This window comes from Bombus fervidus, chromosome 19 (assembly GCF_041682495.2).
Source record: "Bombus fervidus isolate BK054 chromosome 19, iyBomFerv1, whole genome shotgun sequence".
NCBI lineage: Eukaryota > Metazoa > Arthropoda > Insecta > Hymenoptera > Apidae > Bombus > Bombus fervidus.
Window position 1 is genome coordinate 1781930 of NC_091535.2, and position 22201 is coordinate 1804130.

At 43.0% G+C, this 22201-nt stretch overlaps 2 protein-coding genes across 6 annotated transcripts in view; both read left to right on the forward strand.

Moving 5' to 3' along the window:
* Ubx (ultrabithorax) overlaps positions 1–22201 on the forward strand; it is a 468862-nt gene that overhangs the window by 43197 nt on the left and 403464 nt on the right. For 4 of the 5 annotated variants that reach the window (XM_072021339.1, XM_072021338.1, XM_072021336.1 and 1 more), the window contains exon 2: positions 13153–13194. The exons of the other annotated variant lie outside the window; for it this stretch is intronic. In XM_072021339.1, the coding sequence (XP_071877440.1) occupies positions 13153–13194 (42 nt within the window). The remainder of the gene's footprint in view (positions 1–13152; positions 13195–22201) is intronic. 5 annotated transcript variants of the gene reach the window in all.
* Antp (homeotic protein antennapedia) overlaps positions 1–22201 on the forward strand; it is a 327690-nt gene that overhangs the window by 4230 nt on the left and 301259 nt on the right. The window lies entirely within an intron of this gene.

Sequence of the window (22201 nt, forward strand, 5' to 3'; positions counted from 1 at the left end):
TCGATCGAGGTCGTAATTATACTTATAATCTTTTTTTCTTCCCGCTAAACTTGCCGTGGTAATTGGAGGGACACGACGAAGACCAAGATTGTCCAATTTTTGGGTCTTTTAGATAATAACGCATTCTATTAGGTTGTCGGAAAAGTGTCCTTCTTTTACAGACACGTCTTTTACAACGTCGCATCTTTATACAAACGTTTCTTTTTTATTTGCGTTTATTTTACAATCAATTCTCGTTAGAGAATTTTAAGTAAATTTTTTTGGCGTGGTACTGTAACTTGGATTATATTTGATTCTACTTGAATCTAGTGCTTAGGTCTGAGGTGTAACGTCTTTTTAGCCTGTGGATCTGTTCTGACGTGTCGAGTAGTTGAGTAGTTGGAGGGTTTTGTTGGTTGTTAACTCTTGTGCTATGTCTATTGCTGAATTTGGATAATTCTTCTTTGACTGTGCGTTTTATAGAAACATGAAACCTAATCTGTCGAACGTTGTGATCTTTATTTTGATAGAACAAAATGGATCATGATTCGGTACAATAATATAAAATGGAAAATATCGATCATTCATTATTTCCATATAAAACGAAAGAAACTTTTCGGACGACCTAATGGTCGAAGATTTAAACATTAGATTCAGCTAGAACCAAACATACGATATTTATTTATTTATTATTATAATACCACGCCAGAATAATTTACTTATAGTTCTCAATAATTAATTGTAAACTACTTCCAAATAAAAAAATTATGCACGAACATAATAATAGAAATAGAACGAAATGGTCACACGTAATTCAATAAAATAATATAAAAGAGAAATTGTTCGTTTGTTATTACCTTATGAAACGAAAGAAACTTTTCGGACGACCAAGTGTAGGTGAATAAGTGAATAACCAGTTTCAAATATACAAAATGAAAAATGAACTTGTATTATTCCAGTTACGTATAGCAGTATAATTATATCGCAACGTCTGCTCACAACGAATGTTCCCGACTGAGTGAAACTGTCGCAACACTTTAACGAATATATGTGCGACGTACGTGTGACCTACGAAAGAGACACGTAGCACGTACAATATACACATCAAAGATTTTTATGATAAATATCGAAGTACTTTTGTCATTGCATGTATTAGGTTGTCCGAAAAGTATCTTTCCTTCGCAAACGTGTTTTTTACAACAGTGCACCTTGGTGCAAACGTGAAATCACAAATAATAGACGCACAATGTTTTTTCTTTTAAGTAATCTTTTTAGCAATAGAAATAGAACGAATCATAGCTAATTCAATAAAATAATACAAAACAGAAATTGTTCGTCTGTTATCACTTTATGAAACGAAAGAAACTTTTCGGACGACCTAATGGTCGAAGATTTAAACATTAAATTCAGCTAGAACCAAACATACGATATTTATTTATTTATTATTATAATACCACGCCAGAATAATTTACTTACAATTCTCAATGAGAATTGATTGTAAACTACTTCCAAATAAAAAAAACTCAAGTTCGAAACATGATTGTAAAAAATGATGTGCTACGATTTACTGTCGATTGGAAATTAAGCCTTTGATTGTTTAATCATAGCGTTATCGTACACGAACAGCGTGTATTTATTTCACACAATAAGTTGACGAACTAATAATTATAATACAATACGTATCTTCTCGTGAAACGATCAATTTAGATATCTAAATTCAAGTTACTTATTTAGGAATATAATGCTATATTAACATAAAATAATCATTGACGTACCTAGAGATACGGTTATTTAATTACTCAAACTGTTTGGCGGAAATCTTCACGTCGTAATTTATATAATTCCATATAGTTCAAGATACACAAGCATTTTGCTTCAAAAAGTTGAAACATATGGAACAGAAATAAAAGGTACCGGAGTACCCTTTTTCTCTCGTAGAGAAGCAAACATTGACATCATTTTTTCGTATTCAATTCGACCTTATCATTCGGCGTATTAAATGGAGCGTAATTTTTTGAGCCGCACGAAACACAGCTTCGCTTAATTTAAGCAGGTCAGGCATGCGAAACAATGTGACCATTTGGTAGGATAATTACGGAGGAAGGCTACCGCGTTCCGAAGGGCTGACTTGTATCTAGTTTCGGGGTAATTCGGAATGGGGAAGGAGCCTCCGTGTCTTGGAGCGTTTGGGGTGGAAGGCGTTGCGAATTTACGATACATAAATATCCGGCGCGACTGTAACTTTGGAAAATCCTTCCGGCCAGAGAAGGGGTTAAAAATATTTGAACCGGGGGGATAGCAGAGGTAACTGGCGTGTCACGCGCGGAGTAAAATCGAACGAGATGCAAACGCCACGGTTGAACGTCCACCGACTGCCTGTAAAATACATAGAAAATAGACAAAACATCGTCTATAAATACGGCGAGAGCGGGCAATAGGCAGGTTCGCTGTGCACAACTGTGAACAACGCGTATGAAATTCAGCAGACGTGTGTGCCCGTTAAATACACCGGGCCAATTCGAAAATATACCGATCAATTCCGTGCGGACGTAGCGGTTTCGAGAAGGGCGGAGGAATCTTGGCAAACATGTGTTCCCGCGTGTACAACTCTCCTCCGGCGGAGTGCATGACGAATGATAGAAAGTCGTAGAACGGACTGAAATAGACCATTGTGAAGTTTCGATCGCTGACCTTATGCATGACTATCTGCTGATTCCACGTCTTATTCCGTCTGCAAGTCCTCGCGTATTATACGAAATGCGTTAGAGGAAAGTTTGATCGGGAAATAATTGAATCGGAAAATAGTTATTTAGCTGGTAGAAAAATTTAAATTTCAGTTTGCAAGTTAACTTGAAATTTAGAAATTAAGAGCCCTCGATTAAAATTCTTCGCAATCTTCCATTTAGTATAATCTACTGTTTTTAACGACGTTTGTATATAACGTTACAGTTAGTTAAGAACAAGCTCGAAGAATTTACGTTGAATATTTTCTATTGTCTCGCCAGATTCTTTAGGTAGATTAAGCAGCCATTTTTAAGTATTATGTTTATCAAGGTAGAATCCATCAGCCTGAATAACTTAATTCATTGAGCCAGATGTCTGACGAAATCATACGTTTAAAACTGTGTTCGGATACCTCCGTTCTGCGTTCTTTCGAATTTCACGTTTACCTCGAGGCCATATTTGCGAGGATACCTGTGCCATTGGCATTAACCATTCTCCGATGCTAATGCTAGGAAAAAGGAAACAGGCGATTGCCTGAATAGAGCAATTTACTCGGCCGATCCTTCTGTGTTACAAATTAAATTGCTAATTGATCTTAATTCCTTCATTACCGCGATATCTACCTGAAAATCGTTATTGTCTGAAATCTTTGAAAATTAATTCGACCGAGCGACAGAATCAAACGCTTCACGTTGAAATTCCCAGAATTAATTTATGTGTGCAATATAAAGCTATTTAAACGTGCGATTCTTAATTCATATATGAATTCTTGTAAAGTGATCCTGGGAGGATAAGAATTAACAAACATTTGAAGCAGATGCATAAAAATGATAGAACGGAAAATGATCCGTGTGAAAAGGGACCTGCGTTATGAAAATTGGAAAAGATCGTATGATACTAATGGAAATCATTTGGAAATGTATTTAATCCATATGTCAATAACAAAAATGCTCATGGTTATTTTTATAACAGTTCCGTTTCGGTGTTATTATTTATTATTTTATACTTTTTCAATATTCTTCCATTGTCTTTTCACAAACTGCGTATTCTTTCCTTAACTCGAATGACAAATTACAGTGTAGTTACAAATTAATTTGACTTTTGCATGACGTATAAATAACTTCGCAGAATTTTGCTTGCTTAGTTAACAAAACTCTAGAAGCAAACGTAAAGATGTTTAAATAATAGGCATCTATGGTAATTTTGATTTTCCATGAGACGAGCACCCGAGTTTCGACACAAGGATTAAATTCCTAATATTTCACACAAAATAATACGTGCAAGTTTCGAACTTTTTATCATCGAGGACATATACTGAACTAAATTAGAATTTATAACGAGATGTTTCAAATTCTTATCGCTAGGAATATTATTATTATTAACTAAATTTAATTGTGCCAACATTTATTATCATCCACAAGTATTTGGAAATTTGTCTCGTGAAAAAACATCAATCCTTCAGTATAAACAATTGAAAGTGAAATAATACGCTCAAGTTTCGAACTTTGTATCATCGAGGACGTATACCGAACTAAATTAGAATTTATAACCAGATGTTTCAAATTCTTATCGCTAGGAATATTATTATTATTAACTAAATTTAATTATGCCAACATTTATTATCATCCACAAGGATTTGGGAATTTATCTCGTAAAGAAACATCAATCCCTCAGTATAAACAATTGAAAGTGAAATAATACGCTCAAGTTTCGAACTTTTTATCATCGAGGACATATACTGAACTAAATTAGAATTTATAATGAGATGTTTCAAATTCTTATCGCTAGGAATATTATTATTATTAACTAAATTTAATTATGCCAACATTTATTATCATCCACAAGGATTTGGAAATTTGTCTCGTAAAGAAACATCAATCCCTCAGTATAAATAATCGAAATAAAATAATACGCGCAAATTTCGAACTTTTTATCATCGAGGACGTATACTGAACTAAATTAGAATTCATAATGAGATGTTTCAAATTCTTATCGCTAGGAATATTATTATTATTAACTAAATTTAATTATGCCAACATTTATTATCATCCACAAAGATTTGGAAATTTGTCTCGTGAAAAAACATGAATCCTTCAGTATAAACAATTGAAAGTGAAATAATACGCTCAAGTTTCGAACTTTGTATCATCGAGGACGTATACTGAACTAAATTAGAATTTATAATGAGATGTTTCAAATTCTTATCGCTAGGAATATTATTATTATTAACTAAATTTAATTATGCCAACATTTATTATCATCCACAAAGATTTGGGAATTTATCTCGTGAAAAAACATCAATCCTTCAGTATAAACAATTGAAAGTGAAATAATACGCTCAAGTTTCGAACTTTTTATCATCGAGGACGTATACTGAACTAAATTAGAATTTATAATGAGATGTTTCAAATTCTTATCGCTAGGAATATTATTATTATTAACTAAATTTAATTATGCCAACATTTATTATCATCCACAAGGATTTGGAAATTTGTCTCGTGAAAAAACATCAATCCTTCAGTATAAACAATTGAAAGTGAAATAATACGCTCAAGTTTCGAACTTTTTATCATCGAGGACGTATACTGAACTAAATTAGAATTTATAATGAGATGTTCCAAATTCTTATCGCTAAGAATATTATTATCATTACCTAAATTTAATTATGCCAATATTTATTATCATCCACAAGGATTTGGAAATTTGTCTCGTGAAAAAACATCAATCCTTCAGTATAAACAATTGAAAATGAAATAATACGCTCAAGTTTCGAACTTTTTATCATCGAGGACGTATACTGAACTAAATTAGAATTTATAATGAGATGTTTCAAATTCTTATGGCTAGGAATATTATTATTATTAACTAAATTTAATTGTGCCAACATTCGTTATCATGGACAACGGAATTGTCAATTATTTGGGAATTTGTCTCGTGAAAGAGACATGAATCCCTGAGTACCAACAATCGAGAGAACGAAACGCTCAATGAGTCACTGTATAAGAGTAAACGGTGCATTTTTCGAGCATGCCAGACGAAATAACGGAGCTATTTGATAGCGGCATAATAATCTCGGGCCGGACGGCGGCGTGCCGAAGAAAAGGGGTTGTATCTGGCTATAGCCGGAGGTAGCGCGCCAGTGTATCCTGGGGTAAGTAAGAAGACGCCTAGAGTTTACGATGACGCGTAAATATCCCGGGCGTCCCCAACTTTTACGAACCCTTTGGTAGCCGGTATGCGTCGGGGGTAGCGGAGGGTGGTAACAGGGTAGCGTGCCGGGGGTGCAGGAGGTGGGAATAGAAGTTTGCGGTGACTGGGCAGGGCCTTTATACACTCCTACCTTGAGTCTAACGCCCGCCACTTTACTTGGCTGTATCTTCGCCCCGGCGGCAGTGGTGGATCCGTGCTTTAACTCTTGCAACGCTCGCGGCCGCCAAATAAAACATCGCGCGAAGAAACTTGGTGCTGTCGCGCGAACCTTTTTCTTTCGACCGCTTTTTCTTCCCTTCGTTCTTTTCCACCCGCGCGGCACGACGCCTGCATTATGCGCCCGCTTCTTTCGTTTCGACGACCAAACCACAACCGAGCGTTATTCTTCTTTAAACGAGTTTGTTTTTATATCCTGTCGTTGCCGTCGTCGTCGACGAGAATTTTCGAGAGTAATAAAAGAGAACGGGGAGGGGAGTTTGTAACGGTATCTCGAAGTTGTTAACGACCCGCTAACTAGATTCTTCTAGTCATAGTCCTTGTGGAAACTGAATATTCTATTCGGAATGTTCGAGTACTTGCTATCAAAATTACGTTACAAAGCGTCGCTGAAAATTAATACGGTGCTAATTAATTCCGTAAAATGGCAGGCAATTTCTCTGTTTCCCGATTTTTTTTTTAACTTTCTGTGTTTAGAAAGTAGCGACTTCGATAATACACAATGGCGGGGAATGTGTTCACGGTCACGGCATGTCGCCACGATTTTTGTTGGCGCGCTGATTTATCGGTCGCTTATTTGTGGGCCATTTCACCGCTGGACAAGTTATCTCGCGGGGGTTGGGTCGTTAGAGCGGAGAATAAGCACGCCATGATTCCGGACACATTTTTGCCTAGACGCTAGAACTTTCAGCCATTCGATAGACTTGGTTCTCTGTGTGTATACGCGAGGCGATATATACGAGGCGCGGGCCTCGAAAAGAAACCTCCAACGGTCGATCCATTGGTGTGGCTGCTGGTCGCAATGGAGACGGCGAGCTGAACGACTCTCTGCGATATGTACTAGCTAGCTGTGTACCTAGACTGCCATGTAGACCGAAAGTAAACTGACTTTTATGTACAGGAACTACTGTATAGCGTACGCATAACGCATACATAGCCATGTTTCGGGCGTTATTATGTCGTTTCGAGTAGTTTCTTCAGACAGTCTATATGGCCCCGGATGTGGCTCAGTGTATATGTACGTTCAACGACATCCGAGTGCCGCGCCGAAATTGTATTGACTCTGCCAAACGCACTTTGCCACGTCACGTGCGTTTATATGTCGTGCATTTCCTCTCTGCTCGACACATTGCGACCTTTTGACGTTCTTCTTCCGAATTGTTCCATTGAAAAGGGAATCTCCATGAAACGAGCGGATGATGTTCTTATTAATTCGACTTAGTGGACTGCGGAAGCTTTTGGTCGAATCTTTCAATTTGTATACAAACTTTAATTGGTTGGGTGGAAGGCTATGATAAATGAAAAAGACGCTATAGCAGGTAAACTGTTTTATAACACTGGGTAGAAGTCTCTTTTGTAATGTAAAACGAAAAATCTCGCATATCGTTAGCGCTAGATTTTTCCTGAGTAGCATATTTCTTGCTACGATGGATGAAAACGTGATAGATTCATGATTTTATAAGATATTGGACCTGAAGATAAAAAGGTTCAGAGGTGGGAAGCTGTAGTCTCGAAAAACGTGCGAAGAGTCTGCGGTAAACGGCTAAATTTAGTGGAAGTTGCGAAAATAGACGCGGGGGATCGTATCCCGGGTTGGTCGAGGCAAAATTATCGCTTTATTATTGCGAGGTGTTCGGTGACATAAAAACTCATTCAAGTTTCGTGTTCTGTCGTATATGCGGCCCACTGTGTTGGACAAACATGAACGCTCGCAGACGTGACTGCGTGGCAAACGGAATGGCACGCGCTGCACGTGTAGTCAATTCGCATATTGCTCGTATCGAGTATGCTCCTAACTCACACTTCAAATTATAATTAAGAACCTGCGATCTTTTTCTTTTCCTTTAGAAAGAAAATATCACTACGCAAAGTGCAACTGGTTCGATTTTCCTCACCTAAGAATTCACATCCGAATAGATAAATTTAATAGGCAAGAATTCAGTTAATTGGACACTAAGCAAAATGTCGTTCCCATAAATGAAGTTTTGCAATTGACTAATTATTAAATTTTATCCTATAATTATAATACTATAATTATCTGTACCAAGATTTCCGTATCATCTATCGAACGTTCCAAGCGATTCCTTTGCGATTTAGCAAGGGGACACGAGGAAAAGGAATCGTTCATTAATGGCGAATGATTGTCAGTGGTAACGAGCAGCGATCGATGGCGGACCTACCGGTCGTTTAAATGCGCATCGAGTACAAATTTATTAGGCTATTTGGAAATACCGTGATAAAAGACAGAGGGACGACGGAATACCGAGGACGAAGGAGGCAAGCTTCGTAAGGATATTTCGCGGAGGAGGGTATGGATATAAGGAACGGCGTAAGGGTGGCGGTATCACGGGAACCGAGGCACCAGCAGGCAACCCCTTATAAGGGGTAGGAAGCAATTATAACACTAAATTAAGGGCGAGGAAAATTTGGCAATTAGGGGGATTCAAAAGGGATAAAGTTGCAGGATGGCCGTTTTTCCTATGCCAGATTCTTCGAGGGTTACTAGGCATTAGCCACTCGACCTGTTAAAACAGAAACTTTTACCGAGAAGGAAATGTCTCGGTTGTCGGAAGATGCTGTGATAACGGTACGAAAGTTCAGACTTGAGATGTGAATTTATTCACGTTTTATTAGACGTACTCGTAATTTATAAAAAAAAAAACCGCAGAATAAATTTTCTTAAAAATATGAAACGATAACGTTTTCCGATTAAAACGATCTAATAGTAATTTTAACTTTCAATGGAAGAAGAACGAGATAGACCGTTCACAATAAAATTACGCAGTACGCGCTGGATCGATGACCGTGCGCGAGTTCAATTTTAGATCTTCGGCCCATTGTGAGCAACGAAACGTACGGCGAGCGATCGCAAGCCGCAGAAACGCGATGATGCTTTACGCGCTGACGCGGCGCTGTCCGTCACGACGGGTGCCGCAACGTGGTTCACGGAACCCTGGCCGAACCCCCTAGCCACTACGGATATATATCTCCGTTTGGATTACACTGGACCAATACGGTAAACACAAACACATGGAAACAGAGAGAGAGCGACAGAGATGAGTGCTCGAGTGAACGTTTGGAAAGGGAGGAACAGAGTAAACGCTAGTAACAAAGAGAAAGAGAGAGAGAGAGAGAGAGAGAGAGAGAGAGAGAGAGAGATAGAGAGCGGGAGAAATTGAATGAGGGAGGATGAGAAGGAGGGTAGAGGAGATACAGGAAAGCTGGATGGGAGGGAGTAGTAGGTGGTAGAAATGGCGGTGCAAGTGGGTGGAGGGTGGTTGAACCACGACAGGGGGTGGCTAGAGGTCGACGCGTGCGGGCATTGCGATCCGTCAGAGCGGGTAAACCGAAAACATAAATTTAATAGGTTTCACCCCCTTCTTCGAGCTTTATGGCGCCACCGAATTTCCCATTAAATAAACAAGCGCAATGTTCATTACGGGGCACCGGATCTCGACCGATCGTGCGCTATATACGCGCCGCCCGCTATCGTAGATTATGTTACGTAGATGCATCTAGGGCTTAGACCGCAGCTTGCGGTTTCCGGATGCGTATAGGTTTACATGGATGTGCGAGAACTACGATTCCGCTCTTCGAAATTGAACGTAAGAGGGAAGAAAATTGGTCGGACCGCTTTTGTATCGTCCGTTCGGATCGCCAACGAAATAGATTTTCTATCGTCGACTTCCTTTTAAAGTCGCCAAAAAAAAAAAAAAAAAAAAAAAAGAAAAGAAATCAACAGCTTCGTTTCCAAGACAAATTATTTTTTTATCTCTTATTTCAATTTCTGTTTTTTTTTCCGCAATTCCATTCAGACCTGCATTTTCACAATCGTGATAACAATAGCGAATTTGCAAATTATGCAACACGGTGCGATCAGGATGTAGGCTCGGATTTGGCCGATCGAAAGATCGACGTTCGGTACGGGTACAGGGTCCGTTCCAAATGGGGAGATCCTCGTTCGAATTTTCCGAGCCAAAACCGTCACGTCGAAATGCTCGGCAATTCCGGATTTTTCGTGTTTTTTTTTCACCGTGCTGCGCGTAATCTCTTTTTTCACGATGGTCTCTATCGGAAACGCATAGTGATCGTCCGCGCGCGCGGACGGCTACGCGAAACACTGTAACTCCTGCTTGCTGATAATTAGCGCATCCATCAGCCGCTGCAAGCCGCCAGCTAATGCCGATCGTACGTTATCGTTATCACGGTCTCCCCATTTTGTCCCACCGCCGCTGGCCCCCCTGCTCTTCCTCTGTCCCTCGGTCACCCCTCACACCCCGGTCCCCTCTATATTTGTACGTGGTCCGTACGCGACCCACAAGCAGCGACCATCGCCATCCCCCAAACCTACCCCCTTTTCTCTCTCTCCACCCTCTCGGGCTGCCTCTGTGACTCCTGCCTTCCACCCTATATCGGCAGCCAACGCATGAGCTGTCGATACGACCAATAATCTAATAACCAGTCACCGGCAATGTGTCGTAAGTCACCGGTCTGCAGATTTTCACTTCGGGAGCCAATAACGCGTTCCCTCTTGAATTATCAATTCGTCGGTCGGAGGCTGTAGCCGGCCGAACGAAAGAACGAGGCACCATCACGGCCTTCGTCGAGGATATGAGATTTTCTCACTGATTTACAACTCCGCGTTTCGTTCAAGATCCGTGACCATCGAACTACGGCTGGAATCTGTTGGAATCGCGCAGTGAGAAAGAAACAAGGAAAGGAAGCCGATATTCGAAGATCGTCTTGTAGTTGGATAAGACGAAATTGACTTGAAAATCGCGATTCCAACCCGCGGAGGAACGGAGGAAGACAGAGAAAAAGAGAGCGAGAGAACGGGGCGTGAATCGAGCACGCGGGAACCAGCTATCGCGGAGCGCTTTATTTCCAGCGATCGACGAATCTCGCAGCATTGTATCCCAGAGCCGTAAAAACTGTGCAGTTGCAGAGTTCCCCTGGGGTGGTTGGTGTTGTCCGTTGATGTGGTTTTTTTTTCGAAATCGTTTCTAAAAATCATAGAGTCCATCGAAGGGCGAATTACAGGATCGCGATAGCGCACAGAGAGCGTGGTAGCGGTGCATGCGCGCATCTCACGGCCGCGGGCCGCCAAATGATGCAGAACACCGGTGGGAATTGGTTCAGCGTCGAAGGGGGTGTTGGTAGGGGCCAAAGCAGAGGCAGCGTTATAACTAACCGAGCTGATCTACGACCTGTTTAGTAGTTCTATATCAGCGCTGCACCATGCTTCGGTACACGCAATCGAATTGCCTCCTCTGCCGATAATATCTGACTTAAGTAGGCGCGTTTGCTCGTGCGAACACACGTAAGTACGTGGTACGTGCGCGTGTGTTAAACACACGGGTACACCCACGTGTGAGTAGAGGCACCACCGACGCACGAGTCGAGAGCTGGCGGCCGTGCACGTGCGCAAATAACTAGAATATGGATGACAGAGGCCGGCTGGGCAGGAAAGAAGTTGTTCTTAGATGTTAGATTATCATGGCCAGTACGTTTGTACCCGATACGCGTGTAAAACGGCTCTGTTTGGTTTAATGCGCGGCCATCGCTGCCGCCGCGGCTACCTACCCCTTTTCGTTGGCTGCATTATACTTTCAATAGGTTGCTTTACGATCGTGACTAACTAGAACGGTTACACGATAAACGAGTTAATGATTGATGTAACCGAAGCATCGTAATTCGAGTCGCGATTGAAATTGATTATACTATTCTGTTATTACGGTGAGTTACAAGCGGCGCGGTGAGGCGCGCGCGCATAATTGCCGCGTGTTCTGAAGCGAGTCGTTTGACTATTGAAATTTCCCATTTCGCGCGATTAACTTAATCCTTTCCGCTACGATGATCATGCACCGTGTCTGCTGCTATTTGCTAATGTTGACCGATTGCATTTTGCATTACATTTTAATTTTGCTATATGCATAACGGCGGAGGAAGTTGGTTTCACCGGTTGTTACAATCAGCAGCGCTATTGTATCGCGCCTCGTAATCTATTTCAATTTTATAACGTCTATAATATAGATATTTCTCGAATCGAAGATTTATAAAAACGCGTCATTGTTCACCGGTAATGGAAGCAGGTGTTTGGTACCGCGGAATTCGAAACAGATGGAAAGGAGCGCTTTACAGTCGGTGGTTGAGCGAATCCCTGCCAGGCGTCATTTTCACTTTACGAGAGATTGAATGTATAATGAGGGAAGGAGATTAAACGCGGAGTGTCGTTGAAACACGGCACGCATTTGTCGATGTCTAATAGAATATTAACGAACACAATCCGGCGTTCGATGGCCGCGTACAAAATGCATTCAGTAGCTCATCGATCGACGTTTCATCACGCGCCAGCGAAATCGCTGGCGAAATGAAAAACAAGAGGAAGGGACGAGAAGAGGGTAGGAGAGGGTTGCTCGTCGAACAAACGTGACATAGATGAAGGAAGGGGTAACGGTGGTGCGAAGGGGCACTGGGGATCGTTAATTGTTTAATCCCGTCCGATTGGCGCGGATATTTTTAAATATGAATCCTCGATCTAGAAATTGAACTATCCGATAGAAAATTGTGTTGTCCGATGCCGCGAAATATCGCCTCGGCTTGGCGAATGGCTAAATACGATTTATGGCTTCATTTATGACGGGCCGCGAGTTATTCTCATTGGCTCGGTTTTAAAATGTTCCGATCGATCGATCGTGCAACGCTGCTCTCGCATTATACGCGCCCGGGCTGCTTAAACATTTCCAGGATTTACGATGTTTCGCGCAGGCGGTGATCAGTTTTCAGCGAATAATTCAAAAAGTGACGCCTCTTATTATATGTACGCGATATCCCGGCGATTTCTACCTCTCGCTTCTCCCGTACCCGACCCACTGCAGATCCACCCGGTGTTGCGTTGAATTCGATCGTCGAAAAAGATTTATTCGGATCGTTCCACGCCGTTGCGAATACACGATCGCGCGCGCGTACGCCAGCCAACCAGAGAACGTTGAATCCTCACGTAGACTTTTCTCTCTGTCACAGGTAAGGAAGATATTGCTAAGCCGCATTGGACATGGTTGCAAGGTGAGTTGAGTTGTGCTTTCTTCAAACATGATTAAAGTTAGAAGGCGTTTCGCGTGCTCAAGCTTTCAGCGTCGATTTCCAGCAGGATGATTTCAATCGGGGACACGAAGGATATGCGACACGAGGATTACGACCGATTGAAATCACCGTCTGGAATTGAACGACGCCGAAGACTCGACTCGATGAAACGCTTCTGGTTCGTCGACGTCGCGTTCGTCCCGGCAGCGTTTTAAACGGGCATTCGAAAGTTTCGTGCCGAATTCGGATCGTGTGTCAAGAGATTAGATTTATTCGGGGCGAGGCGTGCTCGCACAGATGCTGCTACCACAGGAGAGGAGAGAGCTACTACCCCCTCGAATTTCACGAATTCGGTGTAGAGCTGTGGCATTCTTGAACGGCACGGGAGGCAGGCAGGCTTCCAAGAATAAAGAGTCGTGGGGTGAATTTTCATCGCGTCGAGAGTCCCGGTGCTGCTATTGCTGCTTTCCAACTCCGTTTCCCTTTCCCCCGTTGACGAACTCTTTGCCCCTGCGAGGCGGCCGGGAAAAGAAGCATCGCGAAGAACAGCTGCGAGCGTCTTGACAGCGCGACGGGAACCGAGACCGATCCCGTGTTTCTCTTTTTCTTGAAAACGAGGGAAGAACGAGGGAGAAAGAAAAAAGGAAGAAAAGGTTCGCCACGAGAGAACGTGCAGAGGTCGCGTTGGAAGGAAATCGGGGTGAGGGGAAGAATAGGAAAGACTAGCCGCGCGAGAGTAAGAGAAGGAGAGCGAGGCAGAGAGAATACAGAACGATGCCTTCGAGGGTGATCAATAAATATTGGCTCTCGGGGGTGAAATTGGGGTAGCCGAGTACGGGTATGGCGACGGAGGGTGAGAGGAAGGACAGTCGTGCTGCTGCGGTTGCCGCCCCTTTCCTATGGCACACGACGTATGGCAGATATAACCACTTGGTATAGGCAATGGAGAATCGCTCATGGACCGTAATTCCCTCAGACTTTCTGATCGATACTCACTTTAAGCCATTCTGCCAGGAAAAACGCAGAAAGGGTCGCGAGGCTTTACGAGGTAAACTGATAGAACGGAGGCTGCCCGTAAAAATTCGATAGCATGTACATCCGACGGTTTCGCGCATCCAGCAGCCGCCATAAGCCGAATCCTATATGGAAATTCTCCGTGGAATAGATGTTGTATCGGTATCAGACAACGTACGCGCGGATTCAATGGGCATATTCCCTTGATTGCGTGTCCCCAACACGGGATTTCGTTCCGCGCGATTTTCCGCTTTGTGACGAAACGATCGTGCCGTCCCCTCTCATTCTCACCCTCCGTTGGAAGAACCAAAAAACCAAGTCGTCCTCGTTAATTACCATTTAATTCCATAAAGAATTGCAGTTTTAAGGGATAACCCTAGTCCGATCGAACTGCACCGATTGACGAAGGATTAAATGGCTAAAGGGTTGGTAGGAAGATCACATTGACGGAGGGTTATTCGAGGCGATGGGCTGCGTGATGCAGCATCTCGATTATCGAGTTATCCATTCCTCCCTTCGACTGGTTTATCAGTGTACATCCATTTGTTTCCTACCTTTTCGTTTCTTCCTTAGGGAATGAAAAGCACTTTGCAATTTGTAAAACAAACTGTCATTTCCTACTGTAAAGCGTTTTCATATATATAACGCGATCCGTATACGGTTGTATAGATGGAAGGATTAATTTGCAACGGTCGGGAAGAAGCGCTTCCTCGATTTCTCTCAATTGTCTCCGCCATGTTCCAACTTCTGCTAAATAGAAATCCTCGTAGCTTGTCGGACGAGAGATATCCGTGAATTTGGTTAGAATTTGGATGAGGAAACTGGATGCTTCTCGAGGCGTGAAATGGCTGCGTTAACCGCTTGCACGAGCTGGAACCCTGAACCGAGCACGAGGAAAGGGGCGGACGCTTTCCTTTTCCTCCTCTTTCTCCTCCGCCGCTACCTTCTCCTCTCGCTTCGCTCTCCACTATCTCTTCCACAAAATACCTCTCACCTTCTTCGTCTCCCTTATTCCATTCTTTTAAAAGGCTTCCGTCCAGAGACAACGTTGTTTAGTAATACCATGCTTCAGACTGCGCCGGAGGGTCATAATAGAATTTATACCTTTCGAGTTTTTCTGCCGCTCTTTATAGCCAGTTCACCGAGACGAGTCACCATCCTATTAATGATCGCGATCGTCTGGAAATTGCTGCCTTTGTAAAACTCTATATCCCACGCTTTCTCTCTCCTTTGCATCGGATTATCGACGTTTTTCCATACGATCGTGAAGCAACCGCGCCTATCGTGGGATAAGGGTTCGCGACACTTTATGCACCCTCTCGAGTGAAATTCATTCAGCCAACTATCTCCTCTCTCGTTCTCATGTTTATTAACTATAAATTGACCGGCATGTTATCCCATTTGAAATTCACGTAAGAATATTTCATCCGGCGTGGAATGAACGAGCGGATTTACCAAGTCCACCCCTCGAAACGCCACCCTAAAGACGCGAGGCAATCTTTCTCTCGCTATCCTCCGCGACGTGTTTCCTCTTTGTTTAGCGTGGATTTGAAGCGGGTCGCGGTTCGAACACGCGGATAAGCAATATCGTCGTCCAGATCTCAACGAGAGGTATAAGACGAGAGTTATGCGGTCTGCTATGCGCGAGGGAATCGTAGATCAGCGGCTGGCACGTCTGCAGGGACGTGGAAGCGAACGTGAACGAACAGAAAGCCACCGCCATCATCCCATACAACCCCCTTTCGTTCATCCACGACCCCACCTTTCTTCCAAACCAACCCCCGCTATCCCCTCTACCCTCGTTTCTCCTGCTCCTTGCTTACCTCCCTTTCTCTCTTTCCATCTATTTCTGTCCCTCCATGGCTCTCCCCGTAGTCTCTTTCTCTCGACATTCGTATCTCGCTATCTTGGAGACCCAGCCACGGGTCTCCCCGTGCCTACGTGTTCCGTCGTCTTTGTACGCTTATATACGCGTCCCCTTTTGTACACTTGTACCGCGCGTGCGTCCGTGTGTCGAGTACGTCCGAGCTGGAACATGTATATCATCGATATGTATACCTACGTAAAATGCCAAAGCAAGCGCATAAGGCGACGGAGAGGCACGAGTATGAGTGAACACAATACTGGGTGTGGCATCCAGGCTGAACTATTATTTCACTCGACGGAGGTATAGCCACGCCACGAGACGCGAGTCGCGCGGACCCGATTCAGACACCGTGTCGACCCTATTCTTTCCTATCGAGATATAATTGCCAGCGGAATGTCACGGGCTGACCCGACAACTAAAAATGTCTACACGGTCGTTTCGTTTTATACCGAACGTCGCGATGCTTCGGTATTTCGTCATTTCGCGACAACCACGCGATATTATAAATGACGCGTATGTATCAGTACGATATGTATAAGGTTTGGTCGAAGGAAGAAGCATCGTATACGGATCGTAGATTCCGCGAGAATGAGACAGAGTAGAGAGTTCGTTTATCCGGAATAGTTAATAAGCTTAGGTAATTGGCCACGGATAAGGGCAGCGTTTCCGTTGTAACGAGAATTAAGAGCAGCGAACGAGGTGGTTCCGTCTCGTGGTAGTGGTTCTATCCTATTTTTTCGTCGGCGGGACGTGAATTAAGTTCCTTCGCTATCTTCAGTCCTCGCGTAAATTACACCAGCTCCATGGAGAGAAATGGCCGCCTCTTCTTTTCCCCTCTCAACTCCTCCCTCGCGTGTTCTCTCTATCTCTGCTTCCCTCTTTCTTTCCTCTCTTTCTCTCCACTTTATTTACATATAGATACGAAAACCATTGAGTCGTCGGCGAAAGTACTTCCCTTTTTATAGGTTTATTCATTCGGCATCGATAAAATTTGCCTGGAATTATAGCGTTTCTCGCGTCGTCTCTCGTCCATCCTTTAGTTTCCAATTGCGACTTCTTTTTGCTCCTAGTATCAATCGCCTTTTCTCCTCCATTCGGTTACGAACCGTTAACGAGATGAAAATTTCGAATTTCGAAATTTATCGGACGTATTGTTCGTTTTCGAGCAATTTCGCGTGTCTGTAATTTCGAGCGGTACCACGGATAGCCTCGATGCTTCGAAGGGGTTGAGCATAACTCGAAACATATTATGAACACATACATAAACATCCCTTGGCGTTATCAGTTGTCGGACGCCGGCGCGCCGGATATTGTCGCATCCTCCGTTTCGCTCTCCCTATTACACGGTACAGAGCGAGACACAAACGTGCTGCCCGAACAAAACCCGGGAAAATCGAGGGAGAGCGCTACTCCGGAGAAAATACAGATCTTTAATGATCTGGGGATACGAGATGTTATCAAAGTTCCCTGGAACATGGATGATTTTCGATCGATCGTGTTTATCGATGATTACGATAATCGAAGAAATGCAGTTTAATTAACGCTTTGGTTTTTCATAAGCAATATATGTTTAATGCATTCAGTGTTATTGTATCATCCTAATTATTTTAAACTATAGTTATACTGGCGCAATTGTGCAATTTAGCTTTTTGTCGTCGAAAATTGTTATTTTTCGGTTTATATATTTCGACAAAATTCTATAGAAAGAGAAACAGTATCAAAAGCAATGAAATTGAAACAGTTTTCACTTAAATTAAAAATATCTTTAATAAAAGAGGTATGAAGTTTCTGGATAGTTCTGGGCATAGTAGCAACGAATGTTTTAAGCAGCAAACCTGTTCTTTTTTTCACGTCCTACGAATAGAGAAAGTTTTCCGAAAGATTCGTCACGCAAAGAACAGAAATTCTTAATAAGAACCTAAGGGCTAGCTTTCCCTTTTTTCTCGAAGGATGTTTTATGTCGTTGCGTGTCCCCTAACAAAAAAACGACTTTTACTTTTTTATTGCCCCTTGAAATTTCACTTTTTTCGTGCACCTTTGCCACGATAGTGTAGAACGCTTTGTGGAAACTGAAGATTCTGACTTTTCTCGGTGAAAGTTAGCCCGTTTCCCTTGTTAGGGCCCCACAGCGCCTTGTTATTTTTTGGGGGGTAGAAAAAAAGAGGACGACGCTTTTCGTTCGGTGAAAGTTTGGGATAATGCACGGTGATCCGTACGTTTCTCGAGTTGTGCTCGGATAAGATCTTTTTACCGTCGAACAGTATTTTCTAAATTTCGAACGTTAAAAATAGAAGACTCGTTTCATAACGAGATAAAATCGGAAACTGTTATTCGTGTCGTACGACTCGCTTACTATTAATATCGTTTCTTTCCATATTACGTATCATCGTGTCCTTTTTCATCGTAATAGAAATTAAAATGACACAAGGCTCTCTGTTTGCCAGTACGAACACGCGGAAAAGTATGAAAACGGTGCCTAAATTTCTTCATGTACACAGATATTTAAGCATGGTCACGGTGATGCCGTTTTATTACCCGTAACAACCACGTCGTATAAACGAGAAAAGTACCGGAACTACCTGCTGCACCTTAACCTTCGTCTACAATGCAAATTCTCAGTCAACCTTAGACTTAATTTTCAGCAGTTTTTATTTTGTCGGCCGATATACCGGTCCCATAAAAGCCCGCAATAAAAAACGGTCCACTTTAGGTTGCAAAAATTTCTGAATATAGTCATAAAATCAAAATCCTGTATAAAAGTCGAGAACGCTTTCTTAACCTGGACGAGTATCGTCGAGGGAAGTTAAAAGACAAAGAAGGATAGATTCCTGGGTAAACCTTGGGCGAAAGATTAATTGAATTTCAGCGGCAATTAAACGGCCGAGAGGAATGCGTTTTGAAATGAGCTCGGAGATGGTGGCTGGCCCCGCAGTATCAAGTAGAAGGATATTGCATCGGACGAATGGGATGAAGGGTGCCGAAGGGTGGGCGCGCGTCGCTTGAAAGAGTTAAATCGAGACCGGTGCGCGCAGGGCGGCTAGCGACGAGCAAATAATCGAGTTTAATTGCAAAACCGTCGGCATGATTTAATTACGCGGCGCGGCGCAGTTAGATATATATTATGTACCACCCTCCCCTCCCCCTTTACATATATACCGCTCGCTTTCACCCCTCGTCCCGCCCAGCCTCCCAGATACGTAATAATAAGTGAAGTCACGCGGTGTGCGCGATCGTATATTTGTTCAAGTATCGAGTAAAGATCGTTGCAACGATGAAAATGAACATCCTACTCTTTTCTCTCTTTTTTCCCACTCGAGAAATAGCTTCTATTATTTATACGAGTATCTTTACTTCTTAGTATGACTCTGCCAATTTCAAATTTTCCATGTACTTTCGACAGACATCGGTTAATCGATTGTTCGACGCGGTGTTTATCGCTTTCGAAAGATAGAACAATGAAATTAGATGTCAATGCTAATAAAGGGAATGTCGAGTATCTGCTCGGATGAATTATAGAAAGAGGATCGATTTTTATTATGAAAATCTAAAATCTCGTCGCAACACTGGCGAGCATCACGACACGCCGATAAAGGAAGATTCCTAAGGGAGACGGTGGAAATACATCCGCGTGTGCAATTAGTTTGACGTACTCCAGAATGGGCACTTGAACTCGTTAACGAATCCGCGTTTTTTTTCAGCGGCTGGCCTTTATCTGATGTAACAAGAACTCTGGCGAGGAGACCGGCCGTGGTTCGCCGCACCGGTGAATCGCATTTTTGCATTCCCACGCGAGTTTTTGCGCGCGTCTCTCCGTGGTGCGCGGTATGCCGCCCGGATATGTGTGCATGGATATCTGCATAAACGTGTGCAACGTGGAAGCGGTCGGCCTGAAGAATATCGCGAGAGATCACGAAAGAGGGAACGGCCGCGTGAGTTTCGTCGAGTGGTGGACTCGTTTGCACTCGGCGCATTCGAAAGCTGGCCGTATCACGCGGCGGCAACGATTCTCTCCCTTTTCTTTACCTCTCTCTTTTTCTCTCGTGTTTCAAATCGCCCTACCTCCTCCTTTTTCTCCTCCTTCCTTCCGACCCGTTTCAGCCCTTCTTCCAAGAGGTGGCCTTATCTCTGGTTGGTTTTTGTCCGACTGCAGTAGCATGGCAACACGCGATGCAAGGTTTCGCGCGAGACCAACCTGCGACAGGAGATTTCCGGTTGATATCGTTCGTTCGTAGCACGCGAACACACCGAATCCCCCTTCCAGACTGAACGAGATTGATAACACCCGCATCCAAACCCGATCTGATTTTATGAGCTGTTGACGACACCTTCTGGCCAGCAAGCACACCGCTCTGGATAAATAATAGAATAACCGTGACTCGACACGCGATCTACTCGAGGACTCAATTCTTACCAGCGTCTACACAGCTGTCCGTCCTCACCGGCTCGGAGCTCGGTGTACTCTGTCGTTCGATTATTCATGACTGTGGAAGTCAACGATATACAATTACAATGACGAATAACATGTAACACGAACATTTCAACTACGAGGTTAATAGAAGGATATATCAGTATGTTTATTTGCTTAAACGTGGTCAACGCGAGGGCTATATCTTCGCCGCTTCCTAAATCACTTCGTCGAAACACCAAGATCTTCTGGGAGTGGAAGTACCGGTGGACGTAATTAACGACGAGTAATGGACGCGGACGTGGAAATGATTGTGATATCTCGAGCAGGCACAGATATGCGCGGTAATATCGGGCGTCGTTAAAATATTGAAAAAATGCTTAGCACTGTAGTAGCTTTTCGTAGTTAGCGTACTGCGGCTGATCCGAGCTGTGACGGTAGCAAACGGACGATAGAATCACGAGCCAGCGATATATGGCGTCAGGAGTTCCAGTCTGGAAACGTATTATGATAATTTCGCTGGAATAGCGTACGAGTGGATGATAGCCGGCCGCAAGAGATCCGAAAAAAAGTCAGGCGACTTCAACGAACGTACATTTATGAATTTTCATCGAGGATATTATAACTAAGAGAGAGAGAGTGTATGACGAAGTATCTTAATTCGATGCAATTTATACGAGCGTACCGTGTGGAATTAATATCCATTGTGAACGGAGTAAAGCTCATTAATAACGGGATTACCGATCGCTTATGTTGCCAACGCACATCGACACCGCTGGCGGATTTCACTTCGAGATTAGATTGTGTAGTCATTAAGTGACCAGCGTATAACTTTATCCGATAACGACTACGGCTGGTTCTTGCACAAAGGATTTTGCACGTCCTTTCCGAGGTACATCGCTGCCATTGCAGCGGAGAGACATTCGAGTCTGCAAAATATCGTGTAAACTAACGAAGAGGATTATAATTACGAGCATTGAATAACGGGGAAACGAACAGATTGAAAGATGGTACTATTTCAAGTCACATAAAGAAAACTGAAAAACACGTAGATTTTAAAATTTCGCCATCAGGTTATAACGCGCCATTAAGTATTTGTAGCGCATAAATCTTATACGCCTATCAACGACGTTAATGGATCTGTCAGTAGACAGATCTACGTTGCCACGAAAGAGGAAAAGAAAGCAAAAGAAGGAAGGAAGAAGAGCAATGACAGCAGCTCGGAGGAACAGAGGTTACTGTCTGGAAACCAAAATATATTGCTACATACGACCGAGCGTATTCAACGGTATCGTGCCTTTAATCGTACCGTTAACTCTTCTCGAGAAACGCTTCGACATCACTTTCACCAAATATTTCTTTATCGACAACTTTACATTTTCTAACGTCCACGAAATTTGAAACGGATTCTTGTTAGCGGTTCGTTAGTTCTATTTGCAAATTAGCAATTACTATCGTTCGAATGATTAATACAGTATCGAAAACATTCTTAGCCGAAACTAATCGAAATTACAAAGTGTCCGGGTATGAAAAAGGAAATCTTGAAAAAATTCCGCGGGGAAAAGAATCTTCGGGAGCATACACGATACAGCATAGGTGTCGGTCGTTCCCGTTGAAAAGCCCGTAATGTATCGGCTTTTTCATTTAGGCGACGGTAATCACCATCCTTTCGGTAGCCGGCTGCCGTTATTTCGATCTGTTCT